We start from the raw sequence: 21,149 nt of genomic DNA on the forward strand, positions 1-21,149 counted from the left end.
TAAAATTGGTCTCTGTTAAAAATTTTTAGTGCCACCTCTTTGCATATCATATTCTCCTAATGAAAAGTCGAAAATTTTGGCCAGAAACTTTGTAAAATTGGTCTCTGTTAAAAATTTTTAGTGCCACCTCTTTGCATATCATATTCTCCTAATGAAAAGTCGAAAATTTTGGCCAGAAACTTTGTAAAATTGGTCTCTGTTAAAAATTTTTAGTGCCACCTCTTTGCATATCATATTCTCCTAATGAAAAGTCGAAAATTTGGACGAGAAACTTTGTAAAATTGGTCTCTGTTAAAAATTTTTAGTGCCACCTCTTTGCATATCATATTCTCCTAATGAAAAGTCGAAAATTTGGACGAGAAACTTTGTAAAATTGGTCTCTGTTAAAAATTTTTAGTGCCACCTCTTTGCATATCATATTCTCCTAATGAAAAGTCGAAAATTTTGGCCAGAAACTTTGTAAAATTGGTCTCTGTTAAAAATTTTTAGTGCCACCTCTTTGCATATCATATTCTCCTAATGAAAAGTCGAAAATTTGGACGAGAAACTTTGTAAAATTGGTCTCTGTTAAAAATTTTTAGTGCCACCTCTTTGCATATCATATTCTCCTAATGAAAAGTCGAAAATTTTGGCCAGAAACTTTGTAAAATTGGTCTCTGTTAAAAATTTTTAGTGCCACCTCTTTGCATATCATATTCTCCTAATGAAAAGTCGAAAATTTTGGCCAGAAACTTTGTAAAATTGGTCTCTGTTAAAAATTTTTAGTGCCACCTCTTTGCATATCATATTCTCCTAATGAAAAGTCGAAAATTTTGGCCAGAAACTTTGTAAAATTGGTCTCTGTTAAAAATTTTTAGTGCCACCTCTTTGCATATCATATTCTCCTAATGAAAAGTCGAAAATTTTGGCCAGAAACTTTGTAAAATTGGTCTCTGTTAAAAATTTTTAGTGCCACCTCTTTGCATATCATATTCTCCTAATGAAAAGTCGAAAATTTGGACGAGAAACTTTGTAAAATTGGTCTCTGTTAAAAATTTTTAGTGCCACCTCTTTGCATATCATATTCTCCTAATGAAAAGTCGAAAATTTTGGCCAGAAACTTTGTAAAATTGGTCTCTGTTAAAAATTTTTAGTGCCACCTCTTTGCATATCATATTCTCCTAATGAAAAGTCGAAAATTTTGGCCAGAAACTTTGTAAAATTGGTCTCTGTTAAAAATTTTTAGTGCCACCTCTTTGCATATCATATTCTCCTAATGAAAAGTCGAAAATTTGGACGAGAAACTTTGTAAAATTGGTCTCTGTTAAAAATTTTTAGTGCCACCTCTTTGCATATCATATTCTCCTAATGAAAAGTCGAAAATTTGGACGAGAAACTTTGTAAAATTGGTCTCTGTTAAAAATTTTTAGTGCCACCTCTTTGCATATCATATTCTCCTAATGAAAAGTCGAAAATTTTGGCCAGAAACTTTGTAAAATTGGTCTCTGTTAAAAATTTTTAGTGCCACCTCTTTGCATATCATATTCTCCTAATGAAAAGTCGAAAATTTGGACGAGAAACTTTGTAAAATTGGTCTCTGTTAAAAATTTTTAGTGCCACCTCTTTGCATATCATATTCTCCTAATGAAAAGTCGAAAATTTTGGCCAGAAACTTTGTAAAATTGGTCTCTGTTAAAAATTTTTAGTGCCACCTCTTTGCATATCATATTCTCCTAATGAAAAGTCGAAAATTTGGACGAGAAACTTTGTAAAATTGGTCTCTGTTAAAAATTTTTAGTGCCACCTCTTTGCATATCATATTCTCCTAATGAAAAGTCGAAAATTTGGACGAGAAACTTTGTAAAATTGGTCTCTGTTAAAAATTTTTAGTGCCACCTCTTTGCATATCATATTCTCCTAATGAAAAGTCGAAAATTTGGACGAGAAACTTTGTAAAATTAGTCTCTGTTAAAAATTTTTAGTGCCACCTCTTTGCATATCATATTCTCCTAATGAAAAGTCGAAAATTTGGACGAGAAACTTTGTAAAATTGGTCTCTGTTAAAAATTTTTAGTGCCACCTCTTTGCATATCATATTCTCCTAATGAAAAGTCGAAATTTTGGACGAGAAACTTTGTAAAATTGGTCTCTGTTAAAAATTTTTAGTGCCACCTCTTTGCATATCATATTCTCCTAATGAAAAGTCGAAAATTTGGACGAGAAACTTTGTAAAATTGGTCTGTGTTAAAAATTTTTAGTGCCACCTCTTTGCATATCATATTCTCCTAATGAAAAGTCGAAAATTTTGGCCAGAAACTTTGTAAAATTGGTCTCTGTTAAAAATTTTTAGTGCCACCTCTTTGCATATCATATTCTCCTAATGAAAAGTCGAAAATTTGGACGAGAAACTTTGTAAAATTGGTCTCTGTTAAAAATTTTTAGTGCCACCTCTTTGCATATCATATTCTCCTAATGAAAAGTCGAAAATTTGGACGAGAAACTTTATAAAATTGGTCTCTGTTAAAAATTTTTAGTGCCACCTCTTTGCATATCATATTCTCCTAATGAAAAGTCGAAAATTTGGACGAGAAACTTTGTAAAATTGGTCTCTGTTAAAAATTTTTAGTGCCACCTCTTTGCATATCATATTCTCCTAATGAAAAGTCGAAAATTTTGGCCAGGAACTTTGTAAAATTGGTCTCTGTTAAAAATTTTTAGTGCCACCTCTTTGCATATCATATTCTCCTAATGAAAAGTCGAAAATTTGGACGAGAAACTTTGTAAAATTAGTCTCTGTTAAAAATTTTTAGTGCCACCTCTTTGCATATCATATTCTCCTAATGAAAAGTCGAAAATTTGGACGAGAAACTTTGTAAAATTGGTCTCTGTTAAAAATTTTTAGTGCCACCTCTTTGCATATCATATTCTCCTAATGAAAAGTCGAAAATTTTGGCCAGAAACTTTGTAAAATTGGTCTCTGTTAAAAATTTTTAGTGCCACCTCTTTGCATATCATATTCTCCTAATGGAAAGTCGAAAATTTGGACGAGAAACTTTGTAAAATTGGTCTCTGTTAAAAATTTTTAGTGCCACCTCTTTGCATATCATATTCTCCTAATGAAAAGTCGAAAATTTGGACGAGAAACTTTGTAAAGTTGGTCTCTGTTAAAAATTTTTAGTGCCACCTCTTTGCATATCATATTCTCCTAATGAAAAGTCGAAAATTTGGACGAGAAACTTTGTAAAAGTGGTCTCTGTTAAAAATTTTTAGTGCCACCTCTTTGGATATCATATTCTCCTAATAAAAAGTCGAAAATTTTGGCTAGAAACTTATAATGTTTTAATTTTCTTTTAAATTCCGTGTGTGACCTCCTCCATAATTATGTTCCCCTAATCAGAAATTGTAAAATTTTACAAAAATCCTGGCTGGCTATCCGAAAATTTTAAATCCTGGAATTCTCGAAATAATTTCCCGTGTTACCTCTTTATGTTTTATATTCTTCTAATACGCAATCGAAATTTCAGGCAACATTTTTGCCAAATTTTTCGATTTTGTAACAGGAGAATATAATCATAAAGATGGTGGCACGATTAATTTTTCCAAGAGTTCTCTTATTCATAATTTTGTGCCATTGACAGAAATTTTCGATCGTGTTTTACAATTTTGTATTAGGAGAATATAATCCTATTGGAGGTATCACGCGGAAGTCCTTTCGAATTCTTTATACTTACCTTTTATACTTACCTTTACTCGTATTTGCCGTTTAAACGTTCTATTTTCGGGACCTATATATGTTTTTTCAACAGTTTACTTAATTCTAGATTAATTTAATAAATATAATGTGTTACTTACCCTTTGCGATATTGCTCCTTTATTATCTTTTTTGAGATGTATAGCATATCTTGTTTTTTTTTTTACTATATGACGATCGGATGAAAAATCTGTCCCTCAATTAATTTATTATATTTTTTTTATAATACTTAAAATTTCAGTAATACCTTGTGAACAAATGTTAATTTGCAGCAAATGACGATTATCTGAAAATAATATATAAAAATATATCAAATAGAAACTATGAAAATAATGAAAAGTTAACGTTTTGTTCTTTAATGGAAATTAAAAATTAAAATACATAAGAAATATAATAAATAGTTAGAAATTTGAACTACTTACTTGTATATGTAATTATTTCAGTATCCTGATAGCATCCTGATTGTCCTGATGGTTCATAGATTAAGAATTGTTATCGCAAATAAATCACAATTATAATAATTTTTATATATACGTGGGACAATTGACTGTCTATATTTATTTTTACAATTTTCCATTTTCTAATATCATTGTCCTATATCAATAGATTATGTTACATACATATAAGTATGATAACATACATCATATTCCACATCTTTTTTTACATTATACGAAGCAAAAATATATCGAACGATACGTTTATATCTGGCTTGTGCTTTAAATATCATTTACCACGTTTATTACAATCCGCAGAATCAAGATTTGTTCTCTGTCATTTATGACAGGAGACGTGATAATTAGCATCATCATCCGTTGATCCTGGTATCCCAGAGCACGCGTCAAATCCTATTATATCGCCATTATAAATTGACATCGTCGTTTAGGCGGCGCGAACAGAGATGTATAAGGATCACCTTGGATAGAGCGAATAGAGGTGGCCAATCCACGAGAACAATCGTTCCTGATATCAAATGCATTTGCTTCGATGAAAGGGCTCTTTCCTCTCTCTCTCTCTCTCTCTCTCTCTCTCTCTCTCTCTCTCTCTCTCTCTCTTTCTGTCTCTCTCTTTCTCTCTGTTGGCAGAGATAGAAGGGCTACTGGGAATCGTAATTGCAAGATGGAACCCTGTCTGTTTCTTCATTATATCCGCCCGTCAACTCCCTATTCACCTAAACCGTTCTCTCTTCACTCTCTTTCCATCTCAAATGAATCATTATTCAAAAATTACAACTTATTATTATTATTTATTATTTACACTTTAGATTCTTCTTTATATTCCTTAATCTCTATTTTCTTTATCTTTCTTTTTTTAATCCTTATCAATCATTTAATCGGTGCGCAACTTGCTCCAAATTCTTATTATATGAATAATAATATATTCACGTTATATGATACGTGTGCTCCTAAATACGATTGAATTAATGCAAACGTTATTAAACATTAATAAAACGAAGAACTAAATATTGATACATTCGATTTTACATATTTAACAAATTCGTAAAATATACGATACGATAAAATTAAAATTGTCAGTGATGAATCTATCAAGGATTAATTCGTTTATAAATGTTCTTTTTAATTTTTCTACTTTCTTTACTTACCTTTATCCCGGCCATATTTTTATCGAACTTTTCCATTTTCTATCCGATCCATTTTCATCTCTTTTTACACTCCTTTCATTATTTCAATTTCAAATCTTTCATACGTCTCTTTCTCATCTCTTTCAGTCCTTTTTACAGCCTGTCCTCCCCTTCTCGTTCAACCGTCGCTCGAAAAGGTTCGCAAGAGAGACCGACCCACGCCAAGAAATTCAATTAGCCGATCATTAACAAAGAATTCGCTGTCCGTCGTGGATAAGTGACATCCCTCTAACTATTCACGGAGAGCAGAGAACCGCGGAGATGTACTACTTCCAACCTATCAAAGCGTCGCACCACGAGCTTTTTTTTAACGATCGTTCCAACTAGCCACCCTTTAAATTCTCGATCTTCCAACTCGCAATCTTTATTTGTTCACCGTGGAAGAATCCCTCTACTCCATTAGAAACAAAGAAGTTAATTCCTCGAAACTTTCCAACCCCCCAACAGAGAAAGAAGTTAATCCTATGCTATACCTCTTTTGGACACAATGATGATAATTTTGAAGACAACCGACCATATTTTTACGATCTTCGAGAAGAGAAAATCCGTGTTGCTTATTAATTTTTAAAAATTTTTCGATATTTATTGTATATATTCGTTATATTTGTATTATTATTGTTTCTAATAAATGATTCTAACGAAAAACTTAATTTTTTTCTCTTTTTCGTTTATCCTCGTTTATCCTCCTCTTTTTTCGAAAAGAGATTGGGTGTTCTTTGTTGAATTATTGAAATGAAAATTTCAGCTTGGATCGGGATGCGATGTAAGTAAAAGTAGTAATTTATTTTTATAAATACGTTATTCGAATAAATATTAAAGTAAGAGAAGAATAAGAAATGAAGAAAAGTTTTCACTCGAATAAAAATTCATTCTACCAGCACTCTTGTTTAATATTTTATAGCCTGAACAATGGTCGCCTGGATTTTTCATTGAATAATTATCTTCAAACCCTCTTTCTCTCCATCTTCCACGCCACACCTCCTCCCCACCAATACCTTTTCACGGATACTTTTCAATATTTCTTTTTTTAATTCTTGCTACCCTCGGCTAGTTTTTTGCTATCTTACCCTCTTCTCATTTATCCCCCTCGCCTTCAACTCCATAAATCTTCTTCTTATTTACGAACGCTCACAACGCCCTTCAACGTTCCGCGAGTAAATTCTAAACGACATTCTCTAGACGAGGCGAATAACCCGCTCTGCCTCGTTTGATTGGCGCTGTTCCTGCAGAAATTCGTGAACACGAAGGGGTGTTCCAAGCCTGACGAAGAACGTCATTAACCGAATCGAGAATAATATTTATTCGGCGGAGAGGGAACGATTCTTGACAGATGTTCACTTTTACGTATCCTTCGACGTGAAACTTCGACGAATCTCGATTTAAATATTCTTCGTTGTAGCTGTTTGTCACCACTGTGGACTGATTATTATTCCGCCAAATCGTTTTCTTCTCTTATTCGTTTGAATAAGATACTCGTATAAAATTCATTCGTGATATTTCTCGCATATTTTGCAATTTATTCGCAATTATCGCTGGGATCGAAAGTATTCCATCGTTGCAGTTGGGTTAATTATTGCTATATACTTTTTACCCCTGTAAAAGGGGTAATTTGGAAGATATTGGGCAGGGATAGGGGAGAGGAAAGGCCGCGGTCTGGTCCCATATTCGATAATTAAGCCGCAACACGCTGCAATTAGCGTTGGCCAATGTATAAAACGAGTTATCGTTGCCGGGCTTCGACCGCGTATATTATATCTACAGTGGCGGCTTATTCAATTACACGGGGAATCGAACAACGGCACGGACGATTCTCCGTAAACGAACGAGGCGAACGACGAGACGAGATTTAAATTAATAATCCTGGAAATTAATGTCTTTCTTATTCGAAGAAATAATATAATATAAGCTAGGAAAGTTTTCCAAGCGTCTTCTTATTATGGGAATTCGTCCCATTTTAAGAAAAAAGGAATCCGATTTCAATGAAAATTCGCGCTTCATGATTGTATCTGTTGAGAGCAATTTACTTCTCAATCAAAGATCAATTTGAATTTTTCACCTGGTATAATTTTTGGAATATTTTTTTTTTTTTTTTATTAAAGATACTAGGGTAATAAGAGCATTAAAAATTTGAATATTTTATTCGCTTAAAATTTTCTTTCATCTCGCATATCATTACACGAAATTTTATTTTAAAGAACGAGAATAATATCGAAATGTCGACGGATCGATTTCACTCCCCCTCCCCTCACGAAGTGATATTAATAAAAGAAAAATTGCTCGCATAAAACTATTAATCGAACTCGCGTGAACCGTAAAAATAAAATATAAAAAAATTTTTGCGACCGACTGTATATGCTTCTCGTTTCACGCTCGTGATTTTGACGAGGCTAAACCGTTGTAGGTATCGAATTTTATCCCATCAGAAATCCGATAGCCGTATGGATAGTGGTATGGAGGTAGCGAGAAGGAAGAAAATAAAAATAGAAATAAAAACGAAAACGGAGGCGAGAAAAAAAAAAATTATCTTGAAAAATCGATAAGGAAAGAAGAAGCGAATATCTAATGAAAAAAGAACGCGTAAATTAATCAACTGATTGATTACGCGTTAAAAGTATCCGCTCTAGCGAAGAAAGAGAGAGAAGGGAAGAATACAGAAACGAATATCGATACGAGAGCGGAGAAATTGTCAGAGAAATTGGGACTGATTCCCAATTGCATCGATAATTTAGAAAGAGCAAGAGATCCCTCTTCCTCTCTCTCTCTCTCTCCTCCGAAAATTTATTCAGGAAAGAGGTGTTGCAAGAAAGAAGAAGGGTCGAAGGGTTGGTGGACGATAGGTCGTCCTCTCTACTCTCGGGTGGAATTTAATTTCATTGAAAATCGGACGTCGATGCTTCGAGGCAAAAACGAACGTACCTTCTGCAGTACTAGTACTAGCAGCAGGAGGAGGAGGACAGTCGGTGGAGTGACGTCGTGGTGGATTTGGTGGGACGACGAGTCGCTGCTGGTCGGGCCACGTGGCGCCATAGCCGTGGAGGGGGACGCAGCCTGGTGTGTGTCCTCGGAAAATATCGCCAAAAATCGTTCGTGGCCTCGCCTCCTCCGCCGGAAATTAAAGATCAACGAGTCGAGGGTAATTTCAGGGGGTGGAAAGAGGAGAGAGGAACAAGGAGGAAGGCGAGGAGAAGGAGGAGGAGGAGGAGGGGGGACGACGAGGAAGGGAAAGATAGAAAATGATACGGGGGATGAAAATGGAAATCGATTCGAGAAGAGAGGGATGAAGAACGAGTTACATTCGGCGTCGTTAAACCGATATCGACGGTTTCCCCGAAGAAAACGTTCGGGGAGGTCGGTTTTCTCGTCCCCCTTCGGGGGATGGAAAAACTTTGGGGGCGCTTTTGACCTTAACGCGGCCGTGGCCTTGAAACTGAGTTCTAATTATTCGAGGTGAATTATAATCGCGTTAAGATGCGTTCAGAATCTTCATGATAATCTGATCGTCTCTCTCTCTGGTTTTAGTTCGAGTATGTTTGCAATCTCGTCGTGGAACGAATAATTTCGATTATCAATGGCGAAGGTTATTGGAATAATGAAAGGTGATAGAAATTTTACCGACTTTTAAAAGCGAGGCTATAGATTAAATTGCGAAGAAGTTTCGATTAAAACCGTGGTTTCTTTTATGCTTGAAATTAAGGTATATTAAATGAATTTGAATCTGTGTACACTTTGGGTGATGACAACAGATCGTTGTAATCGCTGAATGATCCGAACATATAGAGGAAACTGTATCTATTTTGTTTCATCCTATTTATTCATTTATTATATTTCATTTGGATTGATTGGAGATATAAGGATTTAAAATCCATATTATTTAACACAGCACCAAAAATTATTTATTCATTGTTCTCATGGAAATGCACTACGTCCTTCCAGGAATCTGTGTTTTTTTTTTTCACCAGGAATCTGCAATTTGGGATAGGTTAGTGAGCGACAAGAACGGAAATAGCAAACGATTAAAAATTACCCTTTTCTTTGCACGACCGAAAATAACTATCTTCAGATTAGATAAAATTACGATACGAAAAATGTTATAACGATCTTACTATTTTAAATTGATTTGCAAGTTATATTCGAACATTATATCGTTTGAATCCAAATGTATTCTCGAATCTTAATAATTTACAGTTTTCGCAAACTTTTAACATCGAAACTTTCGACCAATCGAAGAAATGCTTTTGTACCGCGTCGATCGATATTCGAAACCGTCCGTGTACAAACTTATCCCTCCCCATTAACGAATGTTATTATTCCATATTTTTCCACGCAAAATCCTTTTCATCTTCGAAGAACAGTGGCCGGGGCTCTCGTTAACGCAAACGAGAGTAACGGTTCTCGCAAAACTAGTTTGCGCAAAGTAATAAACCGTGAGCGCGGTGTTTTATAAGCGGATCGCCGCGGACAAAGGGATCCTGTTATTGTTAATTTAGTATAATTTGCCGCGGCTTAAGGGCAACGGTGGAAAAATTAGCACTTGTTATCTGAAATAGCCGCAATGGTGGACAGCGTAGGGGTCAGGACAAAAGACGGTGAAATTTTCACCGGTCTTCACGATATTACGGGGCGTGATTTAATTCCTGATTACAAGCCAGATCCCCGCCCCGATGTGTTATCGTTCCGCTTAATTAAATCATTACGGTAATGGCCGACGTATTCCTCGAATATTCCTCCAACGTCCCTCCAATTTTCGTATTCAAAATTATATTACGATACGTGAATTCGACACGAACGAAAAGTATACCACCACTTTCTTTCCTCGTCCAGCAAATCCACCATGTATCGATATACCGATTTAACAAGTTTAATTTCCTATCAAATTTCCATTGTTTGATCGGTTCAATCCGATATAATCTAGAATCCTTGTTTCAACGCGAATCAATACCCCTTCTTTCCCTCGTAATATCGCCACCACCGTGTCATAATTCTACGCATCATGTCGCTAAAAGATTCTTGACGTTCGACAGGAGGAGTGCTTCTCGATGCTGCAGGATCTCAGCGACAAGATAAACAACAAGCACCACGAGGTCCACACGCACCCGTTGCTGTCCATCTTCAAGATGGCCGAGGTCGAGGTCAAGTTGCCGTACAGCAACGAGGTCGGGTGTCTGTCGGGGTCGTCGAGCTTCCCGCTGGTCGCGCTCCTCCTGCTGCTCACCCTGTTTCGATCGGCATCGACGACGTGCCTGCTCGCCTCGTGACACCGACGGCCCAGCCCGATCTGTCGAGAATTTTCTCCAACGCCTAGAAAAAAGCTGCAGTGAAAAACGCCTCCGAGGCGAGGCGTGAAGAAAGGGGGGCGGCCCCCCTTTGATCATCAACGAAGTCGAAGCAAGTTCGTTCAACGGGGCTCTAAATCTTTCGTGCCTCGTGGATCAAGCGTAGTAGAGAAGTTTCAAGTTCGTTGCAGCGGTTCGAGGATCCATATGTGTTTCTCTCCTTCGATCGATTATTATATTGATTTAACTCGTCCATTCCCCTCCCAAATTGATATCGCTTCTCTCGTAGCTGGGATCAATTTTTGTCGCGCGATGTGGTCAATAATAAGAGCGATGTACAGGGAATGGGCGTGGATCCAAACACTCCCTGGCTCCTTTACGCTGCTGGATCAGCGACGACATCGCAAGCCAGAAACGAGATTCATTAGAATCGCGCGATTTTCTCTTCGAAACATTCGCCAGTTCAAAGGAGAAACGTTTTCGATGTTATTTCCCTTTCTTTTTTCTCTCTCTCTCGATATTTTTCCGTTACTGAAATACCGTTCAATCGAAAATATAATTTTATAAAGAAATTCCATTTCGCTCGAGACTCTCTCTCAAGTTTTCGTTTAAGAAAAGAGACACCGGATCCTCGAACGGAGAACGAACGAGCACCCAACGCGTGTATAAAGGAAGCACCGTAGAGTCTGTAAATGACAAGCGCTAATTTACCGTGTAATTAAAATAAGCTAGCAGAAAACGCGAACGCTCCTCCTGTATCGGACCATTAGGTGTTTATTAACATGTTGTTCAGAGCTAAATCTAACGGGCGTTTTTTCAGGCATGGCGCAAGAGGCTCGAGCGTGTAGATAACTTGTAGAACTTGTTAAATAGACTTAATAAAAAGTGGGAAGGGAAGAATGAATGGCTGTTTCTCGCCGCGTGTTTTCCTTCTTCTTTTCCTAAAATTAACAGTTAAATTATTGAATTGAAGGGGAAAAGTGTATAAAATTCGACGAAAAATAATCGTTTCTTTCCAAAAAAAAAAAAATTTATATCTCGTTATCGAAATTCGTGAATAGCAAAAAGAAAAAAGAAAGAATTTCGTGTCTATTGGCCGAGAAATAACTCGACCAGTTTAATCATGTTTTTAATCCTGACACGAGCCGAATTGTTAGAATATCGGCGATAATTTGGCCGTTTCGCAAAATGGTTGGCTGCTGCGTGCGCGAGAGACAGCCGCTTTAAAACGGTCGATTTGTCAGAGGAAGAGAAAGAAGCGGGGAGAAACTTCTAAACAGGTTGCCGGATGCATGACGTATACAAACGACGACGCGAAAACGCACGAGCTGAAAATTATTCAACGGTAAAACTCCTGGTTCCTAGTCCCTCGTCGGCTCAATTATAATCTCGCTCGAAATGGCGATATTTGAAATTTATCGATAAATTCATTTTCAAAAGTTTCATCTGAAAATTTCATTTCAGAATAAAATTTCAATGCAAAAAAAAAAAAAAAAAAAATGATGGAAAAAAAGTTGTAAAAGTATTTTCCAAATTTTTATTCCAAGATTTCCTTTCGATTCGAAGAGCGGGTAATTTTTTTCAGAGAGTTCGATTGGTTGGAGAAGTTATGAGCGAATTGGAAATATATAATTTCAAATGATAAATTCATTTCATGAGAATGGTATTCCGTATTCATAAGTTAAAAATTAATTTTTCGATGAAACAACCGTTTCAGATTGGTTGGCAGATTCGATTCGTTCGTGTTACGTTGAATTTGAAGAAGATACACCAGTTCCTATATATTTGCTCTAATTTTGATTTCGTTTATCAAATTTCCCGATCGAATTTCCTACTAGATTGCGTATACAACAATTTTACGATATTCACGCAAAGTTTAAACAATTTCAAACTCGAGTTATATATATATATATACATACGAATGAATGTGTTCTAATTCAAAGAGAAAAGATTCGAAAATTGTCACGAATCGAAAAAGCGGTTTAGTTTCCTCGTGCCAAGCCGCGGCTCGAGTTTGAAAAGAAGAATTTAAACCAGACGAGGGCGTGACACGTTGAAACGTGGGAAAGGATTGCCGACGAGTGTCGGGGAACGAGGATGAAAAGAAACGACGCGAGAATGGGAGAGAATTTCGAAAATTTACCGTGGAATTAATTGTGCGTGCATCCGCGCGCCTCTGTAAAAAAAAAAAAAAAGTGTGAAGAAGTGGTCGATGGAAGAAGAATCCAGCTCGCGTTCGTTCGAGAATATATCGTTTCTAATCTTAAAAAAATTTCTTTTTCATTGCACCCACGATCTTTAGAATCGTTCAATTAAATATCGAGAACTCTTTGGAAACTGACTTAAATTTTCCGTAGAGTTCTAATCTGATCTTGTTTTCCTTTCACGCGCGATTTCATAAGTAAAACAATTTGTAAAACAATTTGACAACAATTGAAAATTGATTTATCATATCGCGGGAAAAGATAAGCTCAAAAATAATAACAATTTATAATAATACCTCCGATGAATACGATATTTTCCAAAAATTACATTTCAATGAACGCGATAAATGCTCGTTTGAATCCCTAATATTAATCCTCGATTCGATTCGTTAATTAGACTTATTCATAAATACAAAAAAATAAAGCTCAACGGATTTGTTTCAACGTCTGAAATGATACCGACTCGATACTCTTCTACTATTTCCTCTCCCTTATATCTCGTGGAACGTTACCGGAATAGAAGAAAGGGAACCGGGTGGTCGCGAAAAACTTGGCGGATCGCGTCCGCGCAATTAGCCGAATTTCAGGACGAACGTGAGCTGGATCGAATGGTACGTGACGTGGTTATCGGCAAAGCAATAATGTATAAAGTTTACGATCCACGGGCACGTCGCTCAAAAACACGGGTGTAGATGGGGCGGGAAGGGGGGGGGGGGTTAATGGTTTATATATCCGGGGCGAGATGTATAAATTATACACGTTATACATAACAAGCACGTAGGGGGAAACCAACTAATAATAAATGTGACGCGTAAATGTGTGTTAATTCGCGACGAAAATCATCAAGATGAACGAACGAATCTCTTCTGATGCGAACGAACAAGGTATCGAATAAGAGATTTCGAAAACCAGTTTGGAAAAACGAACGACGGAATCGAATGTGTGTGTATGTGTGTGCGTATGTGTGTTACTTGTCCTTTGTTCCGCGAAGCACGGAAGACTTTGGCCGGCCGATGGACGGCTGCTTATAAAGTACCTGTCCCACCGATAAGGAAAGATTCCAAGGTTCTCAAGGCGTCTAATGGAACGGTTGCACAAATTTACGTTTGTACGTTGGGCACAGAAATCGAAGCGGCACCAAACACGCACACCTTCGCGATCGTTTCCGAGTTTCGTTCTACGCGATTTACGTTCGGCACAAGTGTACATAAATTGCTAGGCTCGCGTATATTCGGCAGCTTTCCACACGCTTAGGGGACACATTCGTGTGGCCTAACTCGTATATACGTCTCCTTTATCTTGTTTGCTTTCGATGTTTCGTTTTTTTTTTTTTTTCCTTTTTTCTTTTCTCGACGCACATTTCCGTGCTTCGTGGACAAGACGGATAAAGAATAATCAGGTGTATGCGTGATTGTAGCGAGGAAGAGTAGGAAAAAAAAAAATTATAAACGCGGAGAGAAGAGTTGGCGAGGAATAAGTTGTTTCTTCCAATAAGTTACGCTACGTGGGTCTTCGTATGCAATTGCCCGATTCTACCTGCCACGATTCACTGTCGAGAGTCTCGCAGTTCAAACATATCCGTATGTAAGATGTTACTCGTTTTATCAGCAACACTTTGTACAAATGATGATCACATTACTCTCCCTCTTTTCTTTTTTTTTTTTTTTTTTTTGGTAACTCGAAGATACGAAGACTCATATATTGAAATCGTACAATTATAATTACAGAAACGACGTTTCGTTGTTTTGAAGTTTCGAGGAAAGCTTCGAGTGCTTCGCGAAAAAAGAAGCGATGGCAATAATTTACAGAACGCCAAGCGTACAAAAAAAAAAGTAATTAAAAGTAGGACGAGATTGATCAAGCAAGTTGCTTCGTAAAAACTCGTATCGCGTCGCCTCGAATGCGAGATCGACGAAAAACAATTCGTGAAAATACACGGTGGTTCCAATCGAACATATCAAGGCCTCTTAGAAGTGGTCAGCCAATAAGCGGTTTACTCTGGTTTCACGTAGTTTCAGTTTTTTCGATGCTTTTTTCGAACGTGGGGACACGAAAAACGTGTAAAAATGGCCCATTCGCGATCCGTTGCCATTGCTCCAGGGATTTCTTCGTGGCGGACAAACAATTCGAGACTTTTTTTGCTGAAGAGGAAAAAAAAAAAAAGAAGAAGAAAGAAAGAAAAGACTATTTTGTTGATCCTTTTCTCATTTCGTCCAATCGAATGAAATTCGGTTCGAATCTTCGCCAACAAGTTAGCAATCTTATCGACCGAGCTCGTTCGAAAACCTGCCTAGATATCTATCTAGGGGAAAAACTCTGCGAGGAAGAAATACCTTGGCAACATGGCAATACTGTTACCGGCAATCCCCACGTTTAAAAACTAATCGCGGATGTATTATCGCGAGGCGAGAACGCTACAAATGTGGAAGGGGTCAGAAAATCGATTTTCCACGTGTAACATACTGCGTGTGAATCCTCTCGTATTCGATTCCTTAGGTAGTAAGTAAGCTCACTGAAAACGTTCCTGCTTTACCGACAGCGAGAAATGTATCGTCGTTCAGTACCAACCCCCGCTTTAGTAACTAGTTTCGTGAGAAAACTACCTCATTCTTGATACTGCGGCAGAATTCTAGATATCGACCAAGGCTACGCCAAGCCTTACAGATATATTTACCATGCATCAGTCGTTATACTGGTGAAGAATATTACATTTTTCTTCGATTAATTTTATTTAGTTCGGATAAACAAGTTTTAAACACCGATATTTTCTGACTTAGAATCTATATCTTTTATAATCGATATATCTTAATTATTTCTACCCTAGAAATAGTTAGACAATTGTTTAATTTTTCGATAGAATAATGATGTCAATTCGCGTCAAAGCCTCCTACGAAGGGCGGTAATTCCTCGAAAGTTTTCCGTCGGTAAACCAGAACGGAAGCTCAACCTCTCCGACTACACACACACACACACACACACACTCTTGAACAATTACTAAACGCGCGCAATTATACATATATTACCGGTGTGCGTATACATTTATTATACTCGAAACGCACTCTGACCCCGGCCACGCGTGTAATATAAAACGTACGTAATTATTACGTAATGTAAACTTAAGTAGCGCACCATTCAAGATGCTTGATCCTTCCCCTAAACGACACACACGTAAATCCTCGTACAGTCGCCAAGTTATGGAGACCTCTCGTCTCGTAAGCAGACAACATCTAGGTATACGTTGCACACTATCTATCGTATCGGTAAAAAAGAAAAAGAAAGACGAGTCGACTACGTTTCATCACTCGACACTCGAATTTCGTGTGTCGATTTATTCCTTTCTTTAAATGTACAATCAGTCGCAAAACTCTTCTTCATAACTTTTATAACGAGTGAAGACAACTAAACAAATCGTATTATCAAAACAATTATTTTATACAAAAGTACGTACGTAATATTTAAAATATAATAAATTATACATGGAGCAATTTCAAAGGGGCAAAATTATTCGTTGAAGTTATTCCATGCTTATATCTCTTTAATATTACGAGAGAGGCGAAATTTTATAAATTCATGTAAAAATACATAAAAAGCTTTCGTTTCCGCCTTTTTCACCGGGTGAAAAGTAAATCCGGCGTCAAAATTGTACTTCAAAATTGTCAAAAGTGCCGAAACTTCAAAGGGATCTATATCATTCAGAGGGAACGAGAATTTTAACGAGATAACATGCGAGGAACATTTCGTGACCAAGTGTATATCCGTCAATCGGGATCGATTCACGCTATTATTATTGTGAAACGATGATGTAGAAAAATTACGCCCGCCTCGCGTGGCTCGCGTGACCGCGCCTCCTTTTTCCACCGCGTGAATACTTAACGAACTGGGATGCTTACGAGACGCCTTTTAGGAGGTCACTTTAGAAGACGCAAAAGTGGGACGTCGCTTTCAGTAGATCTCTCTCGGTTCGCACATAGAACGGAGAACAGAACGAGGAGAGGGGATAATAGAAACTAAGGGGATGTATCCCGGCTCCCCGCAAATACTCGAAACGTTCGCCAGCCATGTAAACGCGGATCGTGTGTATGTGTGCGTGTGCCCGGCCGCTTTTCTGCTTCGATCCGACAGAGAGATGAAAGATCCCCTTAAGACGCGATTGATATTCGAAAGAATTCGATTCTTCTCGACTTTTGAGGAGGGAGCCAACTTCTCTCGATGAATATCAATCGCTCTCTTCGTTTCAACGAAGGGGGAGGGTGTCCTCGAGATAATTCCTGCTTGTAAATAAAACGAATGGAGGATGATTATCACCAATCTGGCTGGTAATTCTTGTTACTGTAACGATCCCGTTTCTGAGAAGATTTCGTTCTCCATTAAAACTCAATGTGGCTGTTCAAACTATATATAACTCGATTCATCGATCCCCCTCGAAATTCTTACTTTGCTTTAAAAGACGAGCGGGAGAGGATAGAGGGACACAATCCTCTAAGTTCCAAAATCAACAACAACGACGACGACCCTCTCTCGAGTAGCAACCAAGTCTAGTGCGATACCGATGTAACGTTGATTGTATATATCTATACATAAGTATATACATATACATATATAAATATATACATATATACATATGAATATACATAATATACATATGCATACGCGAAGGTGCGTGTAAGTACCTATAAAAAGAAAAAAAAAGAAAATATATACCACCTAAAAAAAAAGAAAGAGAAAACGATCGACGAACGTACTCGAGCGGCCATCTTCGTCGAATTCCGCCTTTCTCCGGTTTCCGGCGGATTCTCGAGCGAATATCGTCGCTCGAGAGAGGCGAGGAAACCGCTTGGGAAGAAATACGTGGAGAAAGGGAAATTAGAAGGGTTGAAAAGCGACGAGACGACGACGACGACGACGACGACTAGGGAACGAATGTTAAAGAGATAATAAAAAAAAAAAAAAAAAAAGAAAAAGAAAAAAAACGACACAACGGTGCGGATGGCGAGAGTGTACGATAGATGAGAGAGAGAGAGAGAGAGAGAGAGAGAGAGAGAGAGAGAAGAAAAGAGAGAATTATTGAATATCGAAGGGTGTGTGAGAGTGCGAGTGGACGATGCGAACAAGAAGCGCGAGTATTTGTTATAATATTATTATACGGACGACTAACGAGTTGCCGAGGCGTTGGTAAATAAATACGAACGGGCTCCCAAGGGCCTCTGAAATTATAAAAATCGCTGATCGAGTTTATCATTTACCATACCCCAAGCGAAAACCTGATAAGACGACTACTCGTTAACCCCTTGTCCGACGGAAATGAGATGTCAAATCAAGCATCGACAGTGTCGGATACGGTGAAATTTTCGAAAGTGTTGGAATTATCGTAAATTTTATATTTCGAAGATTAAATAATACTCCTTTCAATTGAATTGAATTGTAAGACAAGGGGTTAAGTTATAAGTTTTTGTTGTTTTGTAAGTTTGCATAATTAGATAAAAAACAATTTGAAAACAAAAGTAGTTAAAAATATATAAAGCGAATTAAAATATACCTGATGAAATACACCACTACGATTATCAATCCAGATATATTTCGATAATCTATTGGTTAAAATCGGTTAAAAGAAAGAACCGCGAAATTTTCAAACGATCGATCGATATTATCCTGTTTCCTGTTCGATCGTTCTCCGATCCACCTTCCCCAAATTGCTCGTAGATCGATGGCTAACGAGCTTTCTTACGCGAAAGTTTGTCGCGGGTGTTAATTAAATCGTGGAGCTGTTTGCAGAGCACACAGCACGGCGGTCTATCTTGGCAAAACAGTGGCACGAGGGAAAATTGAACGTTGCTGGCCGGCCTCCGTGATATCGATATCGCTTGTCGGCCACGGATCGATCGTCCAATTTGGACGTGCGTCCACGCGTGCACCAACGCAGACCGCAAAACGCATATAGGTCAAACGCAAACGCGAATCGGTCGGCGAGATGGCTGAATGAAATCTGTAACTGTGCCACACCTAAGGATTCCTTCGTTGAAAATATCACGATCGATCGGTCGAATAATATTTTTCTTCTTTCCGTTTCCGTGTGGTTGCAAGTTTGTTGAACCAATACCATGCCATATCGAGAGCCAGTATCGAGAGTAATATTTAAAGTATCCTTAATGGTAAAAAATACGGTTATTTCTATTAATTAGAAATGACCAAAGAAACGAAAAACGATGACGAAACGATTAAAATCATATTTTTGTTTCTTAAATATGACCACCTTTTTTTTTTTTTTTTTTCCTCTTTTGAAATACCCCATTTATTAATTTCTATCTTTAATCTAAAAAATAATTATCAATGTCTATAAATATTTGTTACAAATGGTACAAACTATCGTAATCACTTATTAAAGGATTATAATTATCGCAAAACTACGATTGCTTCCAAATTTTTAACAATATACCTCGTCTCGATATTAAATTTCTTCTGCTCAATTACACGCGTTCAGAAATAGTTCATTAAATATAATATTGCAATGGATACATTATATATGTATTCGAACAACGATAAATCACATTTTCTCATTTAACATCCACTCCAATAATTCTAAAATTTTACACATACATTGTGTACCTCGAAAAGATGCACAATTTTTTCACCATTCTCCGTGAATTTTTTCTTCGTTTCCGTGCAATCTGTTCGAACAAATGTTATCACGCAAATGATCTTACATCGTGGAAGGAATCGTCGAAGGAATTTGAAACACCCAGTGTATATCCCGGTAACAACCCTCTTACGATTATGTTTGACGCGACCTCAGCGACTAGGCCAGCTTAACCCCACTTACCCCTGCTCACCGAGCAAGTCGCCGAGTGGACAGAGGATTTAAAGGTATATTTCACCCTATGAACATCGGCTGCTGGCACCTTGTACGCTTAACCGTGCGAACTGTCAAAACACTCGCTCGTCCAATAATTGGATTCAAAAGGGTTAGACGACGAGCACGCCTGTCCGCGGTTTCCTTTCATCCCCTAACGATTCTTACTTATCGTATCATTTTTCATAAATACGTTTACCAACGTAACATATCGCCACGGAGACGAAGAATATAAGTCTAGAATGGAGACGTGTATCGAACGTGAGAGATATTTGGACGAGAGGGGATGATTTTTCGAAAAAAATGAGAAGAAGAATTCGTTTGCAAAATATTTTCACAGATGTTTCTTTAAAAGGAAGTTTGAACAACGACGATACCGTTCAAGAAAAAAGGGGGTAAGTTTAAAAATCGATGGATCGATGTTCTCGAGGAGGTTCTAAGATCAATTGTTCAACAAATTGAATCGATCTTCTCTTTTGAAACGATTTTCAAACTCTGGATAATGGATCGAGCGATTTTATTTTCAGAGAAGGGCGAATTCAAGAAATTTATCTAAAAGAAGAGAAAACGTTAAGATCGTTGAGTAATTATTTCCAAGAGGCGATCGAAGATTAATTACAATGTTGGCCGAGGTTGAACGGCCGCATAAATCGCTCGATCCAGATTCTCCGCTCGAGAGAAAGCCGTTATACCATATCAAAATAGATCGGGGGTGTTTTCTACATTGGTTTCGCGCGAGCGCAACGTTAGCGCGCTATTTTATAATTATTCTCAAAGAGGAAGCGCGCGCCGGCGTGGAACGGAAAATAGAGCAGATAAAAGGGAAACAAAGCGAGTGGTTACAAGAGGACAGACAACAAGCGGCCGAAACCCATCTCGACATCTCTGGTTAAAAATACAATTTTGAATCGACAACGGAATTAGATGAGTGGTAGGATATTTTCGGTTATCATTCGGCTGCATTCGATGATAAGCAATAATGGAAAGACTGAAACTGAACGAAAATAAGATTTCTTAGAATAGGATAACGGATCGTTTATATGATAAATACGTTATTATTATCATCTACGAGATTATTTCTTTTTAATTTGCTTTTCATTCATCCCCCTCGATGAGAAGGGTCTCTCGATCTTTCTTCGCCATCCGAGACCCACTTTCTTCCGTTTTTTTTTTTTTTTTTTTTTGATTCATCTTCGGACGAGGCATTTCGATGAAAGGTGATCGCGATTAATTAGAGAGCGTAGAACGAATAATCGGATCCTGGCTCTGGAGTCGATCAAATGGGATCCGCTTGGAAAACCCTCTTCGTTTATACTTGCACCTCCGGCGAATCTCATTAGACTGAAGTCAAAAGAGGGTATCGATGTACGTACAATCCATACACTCGCGCGTGTGCCACAACATTACGTACGGATATTTATATCCAATAACACGCACGCACGTATGTATACCTTAT

The 21,149-nt window shown here is 37.5% G+C and overlaps 1 protein-coding gene across 1 annotated transcript in view; it reads left to right on the forward strand.

Moving 5' to 3' along the window:
* The window catches only part of Gfrl (Glial cell line-derived neurotrophic family receptor-like), a 231,788-nt gene extending 218,261 nt beyond the window's left edge, over positions 1–13,527 (forward strand). The window contains exon 17 of the mRNA XM_086911537.1: positions 10,391–13,527. Coding sequence (XP_086767663.1) covers positions 10,391–10,624 — 234 coding nt within the window. The 3' untranslated portion in view covers positions 10,625–13,527. The remainder of the gene's footprint in view (positions 1–10,390) is intronic.
* Positions 13,528–21,149: the final 7,622 nt, after the last annotated feature.

The sequence above is a fragment of the Apis florea genome, unplaced genomic scaffold (genome assembly GCF_048593485.1).
Source record: "Apis florea isolate Af1SG1 unplaced genomic scaffold, ASM4859348v1 contig_3325_pilon, whole genome shotgun sequence".
NCBI classification, from domain to species: Eukaryota; Metazoa; Arthropoda; class Insecta; order Hymenoptera; family Apidae; genus Apis; species Apis florea.